The 21,656-nt window shown below is 44.3% G+C and overlaps 1 protein-coding gene across 3 annotated transcripts in view; it reads right to left on the minus strand.

Moving 5' to 3' along the window:
- Window positions 1-9,842: 9,842 nt before the first annotated feature.
- Window positions 9,843-21,656, minus strand: part of plekho1a (pleckstrin homology domain containing, family O member 1a) — a 34,114-nt gene continuing 22,300 nt past the window's right edge. For all 3 annotated transcript variants that reach the window (XM_057828412.1, XM_057828411.1, XM_057828413.1), the window contains 5 exons: window positions 18,207-18,305; window positions 17,785-18,039; window positions 17,629-17,726; window positions 15,293-15,449; window positions 9,843-14,161 (listed from right to left, as the gene is read on the minus strand). In XM_057828412.1, the coding sequence (XP_057684395.1) occupies window positions 13,469-14,161; window positions 15,293-15,449; window positions 17,629-17,726; window positions 17,785-18,039; window positions 18,207-18,305 (1,302 nt within the window). In that variant the 3' untranslated portion in view covers window positions 9,843-13,468. The remainder of the gene's footprint in view (window positions 14,162-15,292; window positions 15,450-17,628; window positions 17,727-17,784; window positions 18,040-18,206; window positions 18,306-21,656) is intronic.

A 21,656-nucleotide genomic window follows, 5' to 3' on the forward strand; every position in this document is an offset into this window, starting at 1 on the left:
ACACCTGGATATGTTTATTTTTGAACCATTCCATTGTAGATTTGGCTTCATGTTTTGGATCATTGTCCTGTTGGAAGATAAATCTCCGTCCCAGTCTCAGGTCTTGTGCAGATACCAACAGGTTTTCTTCCAGAATGTTCCTGTATTTGGCTGCATCCTTCTTCCCGTCAATTTTAACCATCTTCCCTGTCCCTGCTGAAGAAAAGCAGGCCCAAACCATGATGCTGCCACCACCATGTTTGACAGTGGGGATGGTGTGTTCAGGGTGATGAGCTGTGTTGCTTTTACGCCAAACATATCGTTTTGCATTCTGGCCAAAAAGTTCAATATTGGTTTCACCTGACCAGAGCACCTTCTTCCACATGTTTGGTGTGTCTCCCAGGTGGCTTGTGGCAAACTTTAAATGAGACTTTTTATGGATATCTTTTAGAAATGGCTTTCTTCTTGCCACTCTTCCATAAAGGCCAGATTTGTGCAGTGTATGACTGATTGTTGTCCTATGGACAGACTCTCCCACCTCAGCTGTAGATCTCTGCATTTCATCCAGATTGATCATGGGCATCTTGGCTGCATCTCTGATCAGTTTTCTCCTTGTTTGAGAAGAAAGTTTGGAAGGACGGCCGGGTCTTGGTAGATTTGCAGTGGTCTGATGCTCCTTCCTTTTCAATATGATGGCTTGCACAGTGCTCCTTGAGATGTTTAAAGCTTGGGAAATCTTTGTGTATCCAAATCCGGCTTTAAACTTCTCCACAACAGTATCTCGGACCTGCCTGGTGTGTTCCTTGGTTTTCATAATGCTCTCTGCACTTTAAACAGAACCCTGAGACTATCACAGAGCAGGTGCATTTATACGGAGACTTGATTACACACAGGTGGATTCTATTTATCATCATCGTTCATTTAGGACAACATTGGATCATTCAGAGATCCTCACTGAAGTTCTGGAGTGAGTTTGCTGCACTGAAAGTAAAGGGGCCGAATAATATTGCACGCCCCACTTTTCAGTTTTTTATTTGTTAAAAAAGTTTAAATTATCCAATAAATGTTGTTCCACTTCACGATTGTGTCCCACTTGTTGTTGATTCTTGACAAAAAAATTAAATTTCATATCTTTATGTTTGAAGCCTGAAATGTGGCGAAAGGTTGCAAGATTCAAGGGGGCCGAATACTTTTGCAAGGCACTGTATATACAGGAGTGCACTTTTTTTTTTTGCCCAGGTTCTCAGAGGAGGACCTGGAGATGTGACTTGGTCCTCATTGAGCTTGAGAGCCGACCCACCTGATGCGATAACATTATGACAAGCTTTACCTAGAGCCAATTAACTTTAATTAATTATATTAACAATTAATGCTTGATAAACATCAACTGGCACAACAAAATTGCCATTACTTTGAAGTGAAATGTAAAGAAATAAACATAAAAGCTCCAATTCAAAATAAAGGGCATTATGCGGCTCCCACATGAACTCCAAGCCTTTGTAAAAGTGGGATGTCCTCCTCATAAGACCTCATTGAACGTGCATGTTTAGCTTTGTAAAATGCGAGCAAAAACAGGTTTGTCAGTGCATGGCGCTGTTCTTCATTACCTTTATTCCGCCACTTGTCCATAGCGCGAGTGGGGTCCTGTCTGACATCGATAGTTTGCTTAAATGCCACATGCTCTCTGTTTTTTCATGCTTTTCAAAGTTTGGATGGCTGAAATTCTTTGACCCTACATAAAATGCGCTGCTCTTATCAGCGACATTGGGATTCTCACGGTACATTTTGTACCGCATTTCCGTGCGAACATCATTTGCTTTTAGCCATGGTACCTCCTTTAGCCACTTTTCAGCAAAAGTCCTTTTCTTCGGTAGCTACGGTGACGTCTCTGTCGTCTGTCTGTCTTTTGACGGGGGTGGGGGAACACGGAAATAATTACTCAGTGGGGCCTGCCTCTTCGTCATTTTGAGAAGTTATTTTCTCGTGTCCGCCGCAAATACAGTGGTCAGCCATCGGTACGCAAAAGCGTATGGAAGCCATTGAGGGCCAGCGCGTTTGTCTACGTCCAGTACACATGCGCATATGCGGGCCACTATTGTGCACCCCTGTATATATATATAAAATATATAATTAAAAAAAAACCTAAATATTAGATAAACTAAATTTTAGCTGGGGGCTCAGCAGCGTTAGCAGCAGTGCTAGCAGCAGCAACGCTAGCAGCAGCGCTAGCAGCAGCATGTAGGGTTGCCACCCGTCCCTTGAAATACAGAATCGTTCCGTAATTGGGAATTAAAAGTTGCGTTCCGTATTGAACCAATACGGAACGCAGTTAATCCGTATTTCACAACTGTTCCATGGGGCGACCCCACGCGACCCGCGTTTCCGGCAGCGGGGAGTGGCGGGCGGCGGTGCGCCCAGCCCATGCACATCTGTCACACACAAACACACCTGCGTTCACGAGTGACCACTGAGCCAACAATAATGAACAAAAAGGGCAGGAGATATTAAAGACAGCAAGATAGTTATCTGCTTGACCGCTGCTGTCTGCCCTGCACTGCGCTCCACTTCCAGGTTCGTTGCCTAGTTACCTCGCTAGCTCTGCTCAGTGCACCGCCCCGCGCATTTTCAAAACTAAGATGTCTTCGTCAACAGGAGAATCTCAGGACACCGCACCTCATCCTCAAAAGGGGAAACGTCTCCAAAAAATAGACTGGAGTGAGAAGAGGGTAACCCGTGGCTCGATAGAGTCACTGATGGTGATTATAAAGCGAACTGCAAGGCAGGCAGGAAAGTCTTTGTAGTGTCTCACGGAGGTGTAAAACAGCATGCTACAGGGGACCTGCACAAACGGAATACAAGATCCCAGAAGAGCCTTCGTCACAATTCTTTGTACCTGAAACATCCCCTGAGCTTGATTTGGTATGTTATTATGCTATTGTATATGGATAACATATATGCTACATTTATATTTACCTTCAAACATCTTGCATTGATAGGAACATAGTTAGGCTATTTCAGTTGCTACTATGATTGATTATTTTCAGGAATGTTGATTTTTTTTTTTTTGAAACTTTCATTTATTATCAATCAATATGGAATGAATTTATGTACCCATAAAGAACATCTTATTTTGTTACGCTAACTAATGGAATTGGAATTATTCCTAATAGAGTAACAGCAAATAAACACTGAATAAATAGTCCTACTGCGAATATATACTATCTATTGATTGATTAATAGTGAATATGACATAATCCCACTCCTACCCTCTAAATTACTGCAGCTGAGGTGACACAGGTATACCTCACAGTAACACGTAGACCGCCAGAGCTACAATAGTGCTGACTGTAGACACAAGGCTCAATCAGAAGATTTTTATGCGATGCCAAAATGGTGAAGAAAATGACTTTGGGGAGAACAAAGCAAGAGGCACTGTTTGAAACAAGTCCTGGGTCCAAAGGCAGTGGGTGATGTGCTCAAGATCTTAACGTCACCCATCCCATTCTCCATACAGACCGATGCCTCGAATAAATTGAGCAGGACGATGTTTCCCCTTGCTGTCCAGTACTTCAGTCCAGAGTCTGAGCTCACCAACAAAATGCTGGACTTCATAGAGAATGCAGACGAGTCAGCTGCTGGAATTGTAGCTCTCCTGGAACATTCCCTCAAGAAATTTGGCTTGTCAATGGATCACGTGACCGGATTCAGTGCTGACAACACAAATGTTAATTACGATATTCACAACTTTGTTTTCACTAACCTGCATTAAAAAGAAACAACAATCTGCTGCAAGGAAACTGCCATGCACACATAGTGCACAATACAGTTTTCTCATCTAAAAATAGATATATTTCTATGCATTTTAGGAGTTTTGGGGATGCCCCCTTTTTTTTCGCCCGTAAGGCTTTGGGCACGAAGGGGGCCTCCTTTATTATTTCTATTTCTGAAAGGTGGCAACACTAGCAGCATGAGAACCGAAAAAGGCGCATCGTCGGCAGCCAAGGAAGAACCGAAGGTTGAGGCAGGCGTCATGACGAAAGCTGAAAAGGGCGCTTCTCGGGCGGACACGTGAGAACCAAAGATGACAGCGGAGGGGACCTGACGCCGTCAGGGACTGCAGGATGACGGCGACGCTGCTTGGGGAAGAGGCATAGCAAGAACTAGGTACTGTTTACATGACAAAAAAAAAAAACTACTGGAGACTACTACTACTACGAGACTTCAGCGTCGTAAAGTTGTAATCGCGTAAGTTGGGTACGTCTTGTTAACCCGGACGCTACCTGTACTCTTGTTGTATTTTTTTAGGGCTGTCAAAATTATCGCGTTAACGAGCGGTAATTAATTTTTTAAATTAATCCCGTTAAAATATTTGACGCAATTAACGGACAAATGCCCCGCTCAAACAGATTAAAATGACAGCACAGTGAAAGGTGTATTTGTTGTGTTTTTCAGAGTTTTGCCGCCCTCTTCTGGCGCTTGGGTGCGACTGATTTTATAGGCTTCAGCACCCATGAGCATTGTGGAAATAATTAGTGACATCAACAATGGCGGGCTACTAGTTTATTTTTTGATTGAAAATTTTACAAATTTTATTAAAACGAAAACATGAAGTGGGGTTTTAATATAAAATTTCTATAACTTATACTAACATTTATCTTTTAAGAACTACAAGTCTTCCTATCCATGGATCGCTTTAACAGAATGTTAATAATGGTAATCCCATCTTGTTAATTTATTGTTACAATAAAGAAATACAGTACTTATGTACTGTATGTTGAATGTATATATCCATCTTGTGTCTTATCTTTCCATTCCAACAAAAATTTACAGAAAAATGTGGCATATTTTGTTTGACACCCCAAATTTTTTTTCGTTTTATGGTTGTAGGCAGTGGCTTCTTCTGACATTCCCTAATAGTCAGACAAGTACACAAAGTGGTTTTGTGCTATTTTTTTAGTTAGTGGCAGACAGAAACAAGAAAATCCACCTGTGTCAAAATAAAACAAGTAAAATTTGCATTGCAACACTCACAATATCAAGAAAAACAGTTGAAAAATGTCATCCGAAAACAACAGAACTAGCAACACATTTCAAAGTCATACAATGCTGGTAAATCATCTTCATTTTTTTTGCTTTTTTAAATTATATAATATGAACTCATTGCCTGCCATTGACGGTGCTAAACATCCCATCTATTTCAAACGAATGGGATGTCTACTCGTGATAAACTCATTGAAAATCACAAGCACTATTAATATCCCTGATTAGCCGTTTATCATCAACAGTACTAAAAGAATGACATTTTTTTGACTCCGCTTATTGCAGGTAAAATTGCTACCAAAGTTCAAGTTTCAACGTTTGACGACATCGTCGTTTACAAGGATATTATTGCTGACGACATCATCTTTGGAAGAGCCGGAATACGAAAAAGATTGTCGTTTATGATCGCCGCTCGTCCGATGAAGCGAATCCCATTGACGTTTGCGCCGCTCGGAGAAGGAGACTTGAAAATTGTGCCTGGAAAATTCCTGAGGAAGAGTCGGGATCGCGGCCACTCAGAATCATGCAGAGTCAAATGAGTCACTTCCAGTGTGGCAGAGGAGTCAAAACCCATCCCAAGGAGAAGAATAGTTACGCTGAGCGGTGTGGAATCAAATGGCATCAGATGGAGTCAAAAAGAGTTATTTTGTGTGTCAAATTAAGTTTTTTTTTTTTTATGTGGAGTGTCAGGTGAGTGATGCACAGTAAAATGGATCCCTTGTGGAGTTGGCCCCCCCATTGGATGCAAATTTATAGAAAAATGATGTCATTCGTTTGTGCTGCTATCGTTTTTTTTTTTAGATATTAACAATTCTTTCATAAGTCAGTCTGAGGTCAACTATCCCGCTTTTTGATTCAAAATGGCTAAAAATGGTGTCAATCGTTTGTGCTATAAAAATGTTCGTTTACGCCGTTATCGTTTTATAGATATTGTTATACAGTGGTACCCTCGATCTACGATCGCTTCGACACACCATCTTATCGACATCCGACGTAAAATTTGACTCGCCATTTGTTTCCACATCCGACGACATGCTCGAAATACGACGATCTATGACAGCGGTGCAATTTGTTTTGCCACAAGAATGATGCACAGCGGATTTTCTTGTGAGAGAAATCAACATGGGTTCCAAGAAGGTTAGTGCAGTTGGTGAAAAAAGGTGACGCTTACCATTGAAATCAAGATGGAAATGATACAAAAATATGAGCGTGGTGTGCGCGGCCGTGAGCTGGCTCGACAATACGGTTGTAGAACGTCTATGATCTCGATGGTCCTCCTCCGACCTCCCTTCGGCAGTCTTTATAAACTAACTCATTTGCTCCCAAAAATGCATAAATATGTTCTATTTTTGTTTTAGTGTCCCAAATACGTATTTATACGTCTTTTACGTTTTTTTTTTCACAAGAGACATCTCTGGGTCCTGATTCAACTTAGCTCCAAAGCACAAGGCTGAAAATCCATTTTAAAGCAATAAAACTGGCCACTGGAGGGCAGTAGCGCATTTGGTAAGACCTGCAACCCGATTAAACAGAACGAACGGCCAGGCCGCACAGCCGGGCGCCGGCGGAAGACGAATGGACATCCAAGATGCCAGGAGGCAGACGACCGAGCAGAACAACCGGGAGGACGCCCGGGATGCCAGGCGCTGGATGACCGAGCAGAACGATTGGGACCACCAGTGCAGTGGACGATGCCGTTAAGCCCGTGCTGCTCGCCGAGCAGAGCCCGCGCCGCCGTGCTCGGCTGCTTGCGTCCCCCGCATCCTAAAGTGTCCCGCACGGAAACGCACACGGCCAAACCAGTTCACCCCCAGGAACACAAGTTCCCTAGGCGAACTCTGCCATGAGGCAGTGGTCACCACAAAAGAAAGACTCAAAAAAATCCATCTTTATGAGAAAGGTGGCGATTAGGGAAAAGTTTACCCCGGCTGTCGCGGCCACAACATCGTCATCTCTCAGTTAGTTATGTGTAAATAAATTGTTACTTTGCTATCAAAAGCTCTATTTGCCTTATTGGTTATATTATTTTCTAAAAGGAAAACATTTTTCTGATGTTTGGGATGTAACTAAAGCAAAAAATAGCTGTGTTAAAGTTATGTTTGAAATGTATCTTTCTACAAAAAGCTCAATTTCTATCAAGATCATCATTTTTTCTCGTTCACCTCTATGAAGTTTTTAAAAGGGTTACAAGAAGTAGAGTTGGCTGAGGACAGTGATGCCGGTAAGTGAACAGTAATTTGAAAATTTACACTCATTGCTTGCAAAGCGTTAAAAGTACTGCGTATGTTGTCACAGTGTTGTTAATAACGGCGTTAGAGTATAACAGTGTTACTAATGGCGTTATTTTTTTTCAGTAGTGAGTAATTAACTTTCTCATCTTTGCAACGCCATTACCATTACTGAGGATGTAAATTCGTACGTTACTTTGTGTTACTACGTTGGTTGAATGACGTGAGAAAAGTCTGCGAGACACGGAGAGAGAAGAGCGGGAGTGGGAAAGAGGGAGTTGTGACGCCTTTGCAAACACGATGTTAGGCCAGGTGGCTCCAATGATACCTAACTGTAGCCGACAGCCTACAAACGACGCCCACATGATGCTACGCTAGATATCACATGTATATGAACTAGATGTGAAATGACAGACTCGGCTGCGTTAGCAAATGAATAGAGAAGTAGATGCAAAATTAAATACTTGCTGGCGCTAGTAAACAGCTGCCATCTTAAAGCAGTAGACTTCTCAGAAAGGCAATGTTGCAGAGAACCTTCCTAGCGAACCTGAGTAACTTTTTATCTAAAATACTCTTAAATCAGCAAAATCTTGATTTGATTCTTAAATGATGTAACAGTTTTAAAACTTTCACATGTAGACAGAAGGGAACTAATGCAATAATGGGAGCAATTTTAACGGCTGATTCACAACATTAAATGCCCAAACATAGCAAAGGTTACGATCTAGTTATTGCAATATCCACAATACCCCTGTGTCTAATTAAGTTTAGGGTAAATAATTGGTCTAGGGCGACTGTGCCAAAACCCCTTTGAACTTGACATGGTAACACTAAGTCCTTCTTTAAAAAATTAGCAAATTGTAATAAAGTTAATTTTATCTATAATGTACTGATAAATATTAGACTTTCATATATTTTAGATTCATTCCACACAACAGAAGTAGTTCAAGCCTTTTATTGTTTAAATATTGATGATTTTGGCAAAAAACTCAAGAAAAAACAAAAATCCCTATCTCACAAAATTAGCATATTTTATCTGACCAATACAAAAAAGTGTTTTTTAAGACAAAAAAAGTCAACCTTCAATTAATTATATCAGCTATGCACTCAACACTTGGTCTGGCATCCTTTTGCAGAAATGACTGCTTCAATGCGGCGTGGCATGGAGGCAATCAGCCTGTGGCACTGCTGAGGGGTCATGGAGGCCCAGGATGCTTTGATAAGCTTATCCACAGTGTTGGGTCTGGTGTCTCTCAACTTCCTCTTCACAATATCCCACAGATTCTATATGGGGTTCAGGTTTGGAGAGTTGGCAGGCCAATTGAGCGCAGTAATGCCATGGTCAGTAAACCATTTACCAGTGGTTTTGGCACTGTGAGCAGGTGCCAGGTCGTGCTGAAAACTGAAATCTTCATCTCCATAAAGCTTTTCAGCAGATGGAAGCATGAAATGCTCCAAAATCTTCTGATAGCAAGCTGCATGGACCCTGCCCTTGATAGAACACAGTAGACCAACACCAGCAGCTGACATGGCACCCCAGACCATCACTAACTGTGGGTACTTGACGCTGGACTTCAGGCATTATGGCATTTCCTTCTCCCAGTTTTCCTCCAAACTCTGGCACCATGATTTCCAAATGACATGCAAAATTTGCTTTCATCTGGAAAAAGTACTTTGGACCACTGAGCAACAGTCCAGTGCTGCTTCTCTGTAGCCCAGGTCAGGCGCTTTTGCCACTGTTTCAGGTTCAAAAGTGGCTTGACCTGGGGAATGCGGCAACTGTAGCCCATTTCCAGCACACGCTTGTGCACGGTGGCTCTGGATTTTTCTACTCCAGACTCGGTCCACTGTTTCTGCAGGTCCCCCAAGGTCTGGAATCGGCCCTTCTCCACAATCTGTCTCAGGGTGCGGTCACCTATTCTGGTTGCGCAACGTTTCCTGCCACACTTTTACCTTCCCACAGACTTCCCACTGAGGTGCCTTGATACAGCACTCTGGGAACAGCCTATTTGCTCAGTAATTTCTTTCTGTGTCTTAGCCTCCTGCTTGATGGTGTCAATGATGGCCTTCTGGACAGCAGTCAGGTCGGCAGTCTTGCCCATGTTTGCAGTTTTGAATAATGAACCGGGCTGGGAGTTTTTAAAAGCCTCAGGAATCTTTCGCAGGGGTTTTGAGTTAATTCATTGATTCAGATGATTAGGTTAGTAGCTTCTTTAGAGTACCTTTTCATGATATGCTAATTTTTTGAGATAGGGATTTTTGGGTTTTCTTTTTGACTTGACTTTTTTGCCAAAATCATCGATATTAAAACAATAAAAGGCTTGAACTAGTTAAGTTGTGTGTAATGAATCGAAAATATATGAAAGTCTAATGTTTATCAGTGCATTACAGAAAATAATGAACTTTATCAAAATACTGTATGCTAATTTTTTGAGAAGGACCAGTATGTTTTTTTTTTTGAGTGGAAAAAAAAAACATGAAAAGTTAAACCAATTACTTTGCCAAGTAACTAATAACTCTTACATTCAGGTAACTGAGTTACTAACTTAATTACTTTTTTGGAGAAGTAATTTGTAACAGTACATTCAGGTAACTGAGTTACTAACTTAATTACTTTTTGGGAGAAGTAATTTGTAACAGTAACTGTAATTACTTTTTTAAAGTAAGATTAACAACACCGATGTTGTCGTGACAAGCCGGTGGCAGTGGTCAGTGTGGTGGTTGGAGGGGGCCTATCATGGTCTCTTGTCTCTTGCAAGTCTGTTGACAGCCGTGTGCCTACTGTCCGCTGCAGTTGATGTCAATAACAAGAGAACATTAAAAGAGAAAGTAAAATCTTGACTGTCACTTCAGCCACACAGTGCATTCAGGTACAGAACGCAAAACACGTCCGCCACATTAGAACCTGATTCGTTACATTATTACAGGAATTATTATTATATTATTATTCCAATTTTTATGACTAATTTATTTGTTTTGCTATGTGTAATTGCCATTTGTAATAGCAACAGCAGTATTTATTAAGGATTTAGTGTAGGTTTTTGGGCTGTGGAACGAATTCATGGAATTATAATGTATTCTTATGGGAAAATTCTGCTCAACATTCGACCATTTTGACTTAAAAACAAGGTCCTGGAACTAAGGTCCTGGAATTAAAAGGTACCACTGTAATATATTTTTTTTATTCCCAAAACTTTCTCAATAACAGAGGTGTGTCCCAACAACTAGCGCAAATGTAGCACAAATGAATGGTACCCCTTCGAAGAGGTGCTAGTTGTTGGAACACCCCTCTGTTATTGAGTTGGTACGCTCCGTCAGTTGCGGGAGTTGTATATGGAAAACCTGTGAATGACGTCATCACTTGAAATTAATATCTCAATATCTATAAAACGATACCACAAATCAAACTTTTTAGAGCACAAACGTAGCACAAACGATTAACACCATTTCTAATCAAAATGAGGGGGCTGGTTGACCTCAGATTGACCTAGAAAAGAATTGTTAACATCTCAAAAACGATAGCAGCACAAACGGAAATTATTTTCAGCACAAACCTGGCTCAAAGGAATGACGTTTTTCTATGAATTTGCATCTGATGTGGGGCCAAGTTCACAGAGGTTAGAATGGAGTCACACTTACCAATGTGAGTCATTTTCAGTGAGGTGAATTAGTCATATTAACTCACATGGAGTAAAGGCTGGTTTATACCTGACGCATCCGTGCGGTCCGCACGACTTCACGTAGTAAAATGACATCATATCAGCGACCGCACCTTTCCGGGTGGTGCGCGAACGCGTTAAAGCTCTTTTATGTTTCTGCGTTGCGGTGACGGCGGACCTACACCGTTAACTATGGTCACCAACAGTCCCGGATTGGACGGGACATCCCGGAATTTAGGAAGTTCTAATTGGTCCCGGCGGGATAGCCCAGTGTCACGACTTCCAATCACAGCCCTTGCACGTGATCACAGCCCATGCATACCTTTGCATTTGCAACGTAATCGCCAAATCGCACGAACTGAAAATTGTCAACAATGCATAAACTTCGCTATCAGTTAACGAGACAGCTCCTACAGACATTCCATCACAGTTTCCAGTAGGGGGCCGGGCCAGGCAGCGCGTCCGGCAGCTTTTAGTGCAATAATTGGGGATGAGATCCTGCCCCAAGTAGATGAATTTAAGTATTTTGGGCTCTTGTTCACGCTCTTGTGAGGGTAGGAGAGAGTGAGAGATCGACAGGCAGTTCAGTGCCGCGCCTGCAGTGATGTGAACTCTGTACTGGTTCGTTGTGGTGATAAAGGAGCTGAGCCAAAAGGTAGAGCTCTCGATTTACCAGTCGATCTACGTTCCTACCCTCACCTATGGTCACGAGCTTTGGGTTGTGACCGAAAGAACAAAATCCCGGATACAAGCGGCCAAAATGAGTTTCCTCTGCAGGGTGTCTGGGTTCTCTCTTAGAGATAGGGTGAGAAGCTCGGTAATCCGGGAGGGACTCATAGTCGAGCCCCTACACCTTTGCATTGAGAGGAGCCAGCTAAGGTGACTAGGGCATCTGGTTCGGATGCCTCACTCGACAGGTGTTCCGGGCATGTCCCACAGGCAGGAGGCCCCAGGGACGACTAATGACACGCTGGAGAGACTATGTCTCTCGGCTGGCCTGGGAACCCCTTGGGATCCAGCCGGAGGAAATGGTTGAAGTGGTTAGGGAGAGGGAAGTCTGGGCTTCCCTGCTAAAGCTGCTACCCCCGCAACCCAACCCCAGATTTAGCGGTAGATAATGGATGGATTGGCAATTGAGCATATGACGTAGGTGTAGACCAGGGATCCCCAAACACCGGACCGGGGACCGGTCCGTGGTGCTTTTGCTACTGGGCCGCAGAGAAATAATAATTTGTTAACGACCACAGTCTGACCTGTGCCTCATGACTAATTCGAGTAGAGATTTGTGTACATAGCTCTCTATGGTTGGCTGCCATTACTGGGTTGTTTGCACATCTATAGCAGTCAGTCATGTAAACAGTAACGTTAGCTGCTGTGTGCTGTGGGCGGCAACGTCTTTGGACAGTTTTTTTTACTGGGAAAAGACCATCCGGTGAGCTAGAAGAGGAGCCTACAACCAAGTGTTCTGCATGATATGTGGCTAAAAGCTAGCAAACGAGGCAACAAAAGCGAATGCACTGACAGCATTGTACCTTATGGCGAACCGTATTGCTAAAGCCATGAAACCTTGTACCAGCGACCTAGTATATTTGCCATCAAGACAAAAAAAGGCCCAATCACACCGGTCCATGGTGCAAAAAGTTTGGGGACCACTGATGTGGACCACCTGAATGCTCAACCTTACTTGGTAATATCAAAGGTGGCCACACAAAAACTTGGGAATACCGAGGGGAATTAGACATGTTTATCACAAGAAGTGTTTATCCTATCAGTGGTTGTCGAGATGACCACTTATCCTTGTTGCTGTCGCTAAATGACCATGTGGATTGACAAACAAGCTCTTTCCTGAGAACTGTGTAATTAGTCAGGTCATTGGCAGGTCATAGATGCAGGCCAACACCTGCACACAGTCCATCATGAGTCTCCAATAGGCCCGACACAGAAGCATAAACCATGCATTAGATTTCCGCACCGCATACCTGCTGAAAATTTCAAGCGGCGCTGACGTTTCGAGCGGAGCTGCTAATGGCGTAGGCAAGTGGAGGGGGCAAAACATGGCGGACGAACTACTAATTGCAGAAGTTCCCAGGTACAAAAATATATATGATTCAGCCAATATAGATCATCAAACAACAAAGAAGTTGTTCCTCCTTGTTAAGAGCCGCGAGCTCCCCTATGTTGAAGGAAAACGGATTCTCACTCTCTTCTATTCTCTCTCTATAATATGAAGTTGCTCGCATGCCGTAGACACTTTTCACTGCCCCCTGTAGTCTGGGAGAATGTTGGTTTCACCACGGGGGCAACGTTCACAGAGTTGCGTGGAGCAGCAAAGACTGAAAAACGCGTGTCAGATGACCTCCACTCACCTTGTTTCCTTGCGGAACGTTCAATGTGTCAGGTATAAACCAGGCTTAAGACAGAATACCCTGGAGTCAAAGTGGTCAAATCACATCATTCGGCACAAAAAGCAGTGGAAGGAAGGAGTGCCGTTATTGCTGCTGGTTGAAGAAGCTCACCCGAGAGAGCGAGCTGGAATCCATTCCTGAGAAAGCCAAGTCTGCATCAAGGCGACTCAGACCCGTCCTCGGGCGACAAGCGGACCTCGGCAGACGCGCTGCTCGTCATCTTCTCGTAGGTCCTCCTGCGCTGGCGTCGCAGCGTGTGACTCTGCAGTTCCTTCACCTCCCGCAACACTTCTCGCGCTTCCTGCCAGGAACACATGGCCTCCACCAGGAGGCGCTCCGCTTCCGCACGCCGCTTTTCCAGTGCTTCTTCATCCCTATCTGCTTTCTGGACGGTTTCGGTGGCGTCTGATGAGGAAACATTGCCGGTACCGGGCGACGATTCGGCCGGCAAATCTGCGCCATCTGGGACGGCCAGAGCTTCTGGCGGACGGGACGCTTCCGAGGGCGCTTCCCGGTTTTTGCGGCGAGGGGAAGGCCGAGGACCTCGGGTCCGAGGGGAATCGGCGTCACGGGAGCGATTCCCGCGACCCTTGGAGCGGGGAGAGTCGCGACCTCTCAGCCGTGGCGAGTCCTTCAGTCGGACTCCGGGAGAGTCGCCGCCGCGGCTACGTGGGGACGAAGACGACCTGAGAGAAATGGCGCGGTCCGACGAAGAGTCGGCCGTACCCGCCGTATGGCACCTGGTTTGCGGCGAGTCCCCGCCCATTAGGCGATGAAGACGAGGAGACTCTACCCCTTTCCCGGACGTTGAGCTTCCTTTCTCGCGCTCGGCTTTGGCCTTTTGCAGTTCCTGTTGTGAAACAGCCATATTTCAGTTTAGCATGACAGATGAACCACTAGACTTGCTTTAAAAATGGACTCTTTGTACAATGAGCGCACTGTAACATAAGCATTTGACCACGTACAAAACTGAAACGAAGCAAACACATCAACAATCTTTCTACTGTTAGAACAGCTGTAGTATAATTTCATAAATTAACGCTGGTTGCCATCAACAGCGAGAGACGTTCGACCCAATTCGACTGGGAGCGATAGCAACAATCCATCTTAAATTGGTTACCCTAGTCTTTCAATTTTTTATCAAAATCACATTATCTACACATCAAAATTCAGCACAGTAAGGGGCACAAAACTGTATACCGTTTTTGCCAAAAACATAGTTTGACCAAAATTTTCCCAAAACTTTCCCATTAACTTCTAATGGGCAAAATTTCCTATTCATTTCCAATAGCACTATTCTATTCACCATTCGTTTCAATTGCCCAAAAACGTCTATTCACTCCTATTGATTTCCTATGGATCTATGGGTGGTCAATTGTGATTTTGATCAAAAACTAAAGAACATTGATATTTGACTGGGACCCTCGATGCCATGGACGCCCATGTACAGTGGGGAGAACAAGTATTTGATGCACTGCCAATAAACCCATTGGCAGTGTATCAAATACTTGTTCTCCCCACTGTACCTCCATGACCAAAAATGCACCAAAATCAACATGAAGTGACCCAGAAATGGCCCCATATCATCAGAAAGAGACCAAATATGAACAGGGCAACCCGGAAATGCCCTAAAATCAACAAAATGTGATGCGATCTCAAAAGGAAGTGAGCCTGAAATGCCTCAAAAGCAACAGGAAATGATGCGATATACCAATCATCACAGCAGAGCTAACAACGCAATTTCTTCAATGCTTCTCATTGTCTTACAATGTTACGTTGAACTCATTGGTTGCTATTGATGACGATAGACGGAGAACACCTAACTTTTGCATTTCACGATACACATCAACAAACTTCCAACTGTCATATTAATTGGCTTTGAATGACATTGACCAATTGGTTTAGGATCATTTAATTGCATGTATCGGTATCGTCTTAAATTTCCCGACGGATTTCGGTCAGGCCGCACAGCTTTACTGACCTGCAGTCGCAGTTCTTCCAGCAGTTCCTGAGCCCGTTGCATTTTCTGCGCGATGAGACTCTGCAGTTGACCTACGGGCTGCACCGTGGCGCCGCCTTCCTCTTCTGTCGGTCGTCGGTTAAGTGCCCAACGCAACTCGGAACGAATCATTGCCGGTCTGATAACGACAACATGATAGAATAGAATAAGGTAGACCGAAAATATATTTTCTGGATCTTTTTTTTAAAATTATATGTACCATAGTTTTTTTAACCCATAACCATCCATTTTCTCCCGCATATCCGAGATTAGTTCGCTGAAGCAGAAGCTTCAGCAGGGAAGCCCAGACTTCCCCCTCCCAAGCCACTTCATCCAGCTATCTTAGGTGATCCCAAGGGGTTCCCAGGCCAGCCAGGAGACATGGTCTCCCCACCGCGTCCTGGGTCGGCCCCGTGGCCTCCTCTCAGTGGGACATGCCTAGGAAACCTCATCAGGGAGGCCCCTTGAGGCATCCAAATCAGATGCCCGAGCCACATAATCTGGCTCCTCTTGATGCAGAGGAGCAGTGGCTCTACCTACTCCGAGCTCCTTTGGGATGACAGAGCTTCTTACCTTATCTCTAAGAGAGAGCTCCGACTCCCTACGGAGTCCTACAACCCACAGCTCATGACCATAGGTGAAGGTAGGAACATAGATCGACTGGTAAATATAGAGCCTTGCCTTACAGCTCAGCTCCCTCTTTACCACAACGGACCGAAGCAGAGTCCGGATTATTGCAGATGGGGCACCAATCCGCCTGTCAATCTCCCGCTCAATTTTTCCGTCACCCGTGAACAACACCCAGAGATACTTGAATTCCTCTACCTGGCGAAGGCCCTCATCTCTGACCTGGAGAGTTCATTCCAGCCTCTCCCAACTGAGGACCATGGTCTCAGATTTGGAGGTGCTGATTCTCATCCTGACCTGCTTCACACACAGCTGTGAACCGTTCCACTTAGAGTTGAAGGTCACAGGCTGATGACGCCAACAGAAGTACATTATTTGCAAAAAGCAGAGATGCAATACTGAGGCCACCAAACCGTACCCCCTCAACGCCACGGCTGCGCCTGGATATTCTGTCCATCAGTTATGAATAGAACCGGTCACATAGGGCAGCCTTGGTGGAATCCAACCCTCACTGGAAACAAATCCGACTTACAACCGGCTACGCGGAACAAACTCTGACACCAGTTATACAGGGACCGGACCCCCCATATCAGGGATTCCGATACCCCATACTCCCTGAGCACCCCAGACAGGACTACCCGTGGGACATGGTCAAACGCCTTCTCCAGGTCCACAAAGTACATGTAGACTGGTTGGGTGAACTCCCATGACCCTCCGAGAACCCTGCTGAGGGTATAGAGCTGATCCAATGTTTCGCGGCCAAGACCAAAACCCCACTGCTCCTTCTGGATCTGAGATTCGACTAACCCATGAATTTTTATAATTCACTAACACTAGAACTACCAAGGGTGGATCAGTTGATACAAATTACTTTTGTATCCAGAGAAGGATCATTTGACCCTAATCAGCATATCTTTTGTGAGCACTATGGTCGTCATTAGTCATTCCCATTCACACTCGCAAAACCACATGGTTGGATTGCTCCAATTAACATCTTGAGTGTTTGAGGGCTGGGCTGCCTTGGCTTTGTCGGACAGTGGACCGCTCAGGCAGGCAATCGAGTGGACAACCTCTTTACATATTCCAAAAGCTGCAATTTGCCTACTATGTACTGTATACTGAAGCTTGTGTTTGCTGTGACAAATCAGCTGTTTGAGCTGCTGTGGAAAGTTCTTTGGTCATTGTGTGCTTCAACATAATAAACTGTGAACCTTGACAACTGGATGTTGAACTTGTCAAGACAAAGTAAAAGTGCTTGATGGGATTTGTCCCAGATGTTCTAACAATCGATTTTATAAAATGTAGACAGTCTGGTTTAGCTGCAGTTCTGGATGCTAGTCGTAGTTTCATGCCACATGGCCCCCCTATCATTTTTACACTAAACCAGGAGTTAACAAGTCTGGATTTGCAAATATTCAAGATGCTAATTGCAGCTATCCAGAGTGAAACCCCCCCTTCACACCTAGGCTGCTTGATTGCTTGTTTGAGTGGTCTACAGTGTATTGTTTGACAAAGCCAAGTAGTCAGTTTGGTATCGGGGTCATTTGATGCATTTCTGGTATTCCTTTATAGCCCAAAAAACCTGGTAGTTCCAGTGTTAAAAGATAGTCCCCAAACCACAAGTTTGAGACGTTTGTGTTCACAAAGTCTCAGAGGAAAAGAAAGAAGTAGGGCCGATTTTCTTTGCCCACCTGGAGGAGAGGACTTCATCCAAAGAGGCGCAGCGGTTCCGACCCGCCATGTTGCTCTTCTTCCCAGGCTGAGGAGTTCTGGACTGCTTTTGGAGGACCTAAAAGGACCTGAAAGTTGAAACGCTTGCCCGTCTGCGCCTTCTTTAGTCCCCTCACCTGCAGCTGCTTGCTTTCGTGCACCTCAGAGGCTTCCGGACGGGAATATTTCCCCCAGGAACGCTCGCTACCACGGGGCAGACTTCCCGTCTTGACGGGCTCCTCGGTCCGGACTCGCAGTTTGGACACATCCGTCCCAGAGCGCTGACGTCGGCCTTCAGAACTGGCGCGGAACACATTCTCCCAGGATGAGGGGAAGTTTTCCTCCTCGGCCACCAGGTCAAGGGTCAGTGTGCCGTGGTGAGACGACGATGCCTACCGAAAACCGACAGCTTAAATCTTTCGGCGACAGCCTGATCACAAGTAGACACCCTGTCCTTTTGAAGCGGGAGGCCGGCAGGGGGCGAAGGAACATCAGTCCATAGTGACTCGTCGGCCTTCCCGGTCCAAAGGGATTGGATGCCCGTCGACGGCAGTCGTACCACGGTCATGAGGTGTCCTCGGGTGGGAAGGCGACGTCCTTGCGGGATCTTGGCTCGGTCTCTGGTGGGATGCACCAAGACCAGCTCGTCCATAGTCAACTGCAAATAAGACTCTTTTAGCCAGGGGTCCCCATCTGCCGGGCCGCGGACCGGTACCGGTCCGTGGCGAATTTGCTACCGGGCCGCACAGAAACAATAATTTATTAACGACCGCATTCTGGCCAAATTAACCCTGTGCCCCTGTTTAACACACCAATATCCCTGTCTACTCTAGATATAATACTACGGGATAGGTTAGAATGTCGTCATAGAAATCCATTGATTAGATTGCTAGCAGTACATTTTGTTTTGTGTATATAATATATCTATGTGCGCTTGTACTCGATAATAACATATTACTAGGCCGCGGGCGCAGCACATTTAGCCCCCACACGAGCGAAGATGACTGGAAAACAGACGTCTTTGGAGATATTTTTTGCGGCGAAAAGGGCACCTGACGAGCCAGAAGATGAGCCTACAACCTCGAACTCCCACAAACTGCGAAGTAGTGGATTCGTGACCCGTTTGTGAATAAACCGAGTGATTCGAGCATGTCTGTGCAACAGGAGGATCAGCTTGTAGAGATTGCAAATGACGGCGACCTTAAACGTACATTTGAGACAACAACTCTACCGAGGTTCTGGATTGAAGTCATTCCGGAATATCCTGACATCGCTACAAGAGCACTGAAAACCTTGCTACAATTTCCAACATCGTATCTTTGTGAAGGGGGCTTCTTCGTTAATGCTTAACGACGAGGCGAAGTCGTTAATGGTGAGAGAGCAGTGTACAGTTATTGTGTGCAGCTATCATGGCAGGATGTATCTGAGGAGAACTTTTCTATATGCCCTTCCATGATCAAACGTAAGTTAATATTCCTTTCTTTATAGAAAGTTTGTAGTGTTTACTTTGGAATCGCTGCATTTGCGGCCATGTTTAACGTTACGCGCATAACTGCATTGTTGCAATTTTTGATGGGTTAAAAAAATTGTCAGAACACCGGTCCGTGAAAGAAAAACCCAAATCACACCGGTCCGTGGTGCAAAAAAGATTGGGGACCCCTGCTTTTAGCGTTAGCATTCATGGACGACAATAGACATCCAATCCCTTTGGATGCTGTCATATATTTTGAACTTCTCGACAGAGGTGGACTGGCCATTGGGAGGAGTCACAGTGAGAACAGGCAAGTTATGATTGTTTGTAAAAACATTGGATTGGAACATTAATTAATTGAATTAATCACATTTTAATGTGATATCTGCTAAAGGTCCCCTAATAAAGAATTTGAATTCTAGGACATTAAAAAACTGTAATGCATAGCTAATCAGTTGAATACAGTAAGAAGAGAAGATTTGAAATCCAATTTATTATTGCACGATGACTATAGTCGCAAAATTTTTCCAACCAGCCCTTATTTTGTAAGGGATTTTCAATAAAAAAAATTAAAAGATATGCCGTACAGAAAATGTCGTACGGGAAAACACTCTACAAGCTACGCTACGTCAGCACCACCCCCGCTCGGGTTTTCTCTCCTTCCCTGGCTGCCCGCGTTTTCCCTGACAGAGCATTCTGTCAGGGAAAACGCGGGCAGGTGTTGTGGACCCAAATGCAGGGAAACAAAAGGCAGCCAGGGAGGTGGTGGTGATCTCAAAAAATGTTTTAATAATAACTAACAAAACATAAAGTAAAACCAAAAGTACTGGGGATCAAGAAGGCAAGGTTCAAACAAAACTTACTTTACCGGAGGGTTTAGAACACGAGGGCTTGGACAGGATCTTGACTTTGACACAGACATAGACAATGACGCAACAAGGCGTGAAAAGAAACTGGGAGCTTATATACACACACACACACATAGACGAGGGGTAACGATGAGGAACAGGTGAGCACAGGAGGATGCAGATTGGAGGATACACTAGGAGGCACAACAGGTGAAATCAATGGGCAATCACAGGGACAAGTCACACTAGGAAAAAACCAACACAAAACCTAACAGTTTTCCTTATGTATTAAGTTTCTGATGTTAAATTGAGTCATTTATTAGCTGTTGAAAACTTAAGTTGGAATTTTGGTCAAAAACCTATATATGTTAAATACTGCTATTGATCCTGAAAATATAGGTGATTATCTCTGCATTTGGTGATTTTTGTGCATCTAGTGTAAAATCTGAGACTTTTATAACCATTTTGAGTTGTGCTATAGACCCCAATCACCAACGTCACACAATCACGTGATCGCTGTATTGTGCCGCCATATTGTCCGTCATTGTGTGTCCTTTTGTCAATGACCGTAGTTTCTAAAGGTGGATTCACTTGCGTATTATGGAATCCCCGGTGCTTTCAGACGCTGTAAACTCATTGGATGAGTTGCATAAAAGCCGTTATTTGGAAAAGCTTCGGTCGATCCAGTTGCTAGATCCATATTTGATGCCCAAATCGATGTTTCCTCCCGTCCGGTCCGGTCCCGTGCAAAAACCTCCAGTCATACTCCAGTTGATGTTAGGATGAAGCGTCGGGTACCCAAAATCGGCACCGGCCCAAATATAAACCGAAATTTGGGCAGCTGAGCATCATCATTGTCACGCTTGTAAAATGAAATTTGATCGGCGGTTCGACAACGGGCCGCTGTGTGCCGAAAAATAGTCCCCCCACCGTGAAATGTCCCCTCCTGACGGAAGCGCTTATTTATAACGCTTTATTGAAGTGAAAACATTAAATGTTTTCATGGACGCATTACAGGAATGGATTTACTACTGTAAAACCAGTTTTAAATAAATAATTAAATTACACAAAATATTAGTACTGTATTTTAGTAACAAATCGTGGACTGGGCCACATAACCATCTTTGAACAGAAATGTATTAGTCTACAGGTTTTCACGACCATATCCCAATGACAATCACATAGGTATGACATTTATTAGTTCAAGCAGAGTACAATAATACATATTTACAGTACAAGATTTATTAGTTCAAGCAGAGTAAAATAATACACATTCACGGTACAAGAAAGTCATTTCCGTGGGGGCGTTCCCGTCAGGGGGGACATTTCATGTGGGGTGGCTATTTTTCGGCACAACAACCGTGGCGACGAGCTTCGTAGTCTTCGTCTGATGATGTCTGTGATGTTGTTGGCATCACGACTATTGATGTTTTCGCCGCTGTCTGACGGCTGTCGTCACAAACGCATCATGGGCCGAGATAAACAAATCGTGCCACTTTAGAGATTTGCCCTTTTAACAATGGGCACACAAATGACCGTTTATCTTCTCTGTTACTGCAACCAACCGCCACACATGCCTTCACCATTTTCATTAATCAATGTTAACGACTGTCAGGAAGGTTTTGGGGTTCGTTTACTAGGCGGTGATTCCTTAGACAAGCAGAAAAACCCGCAGTAATAGGAGGAATGT

This window comes from Corythoichthys intestinalis, chromosome 22 (genome assembly GCF_030265065.1).
Source record: "Corythoichthys intestinalis isolate RoL2023-P3 chromosome 22, ASM3026506v1, whole genome shotgun sequence".
Taxonomy (NCBI): Eukaryota; Metazoa; Chordata; class Actinopteri; order Syngnathiformes; family Syngnathidae; genus Corythoichthys; species Corythoichthys intestinalis.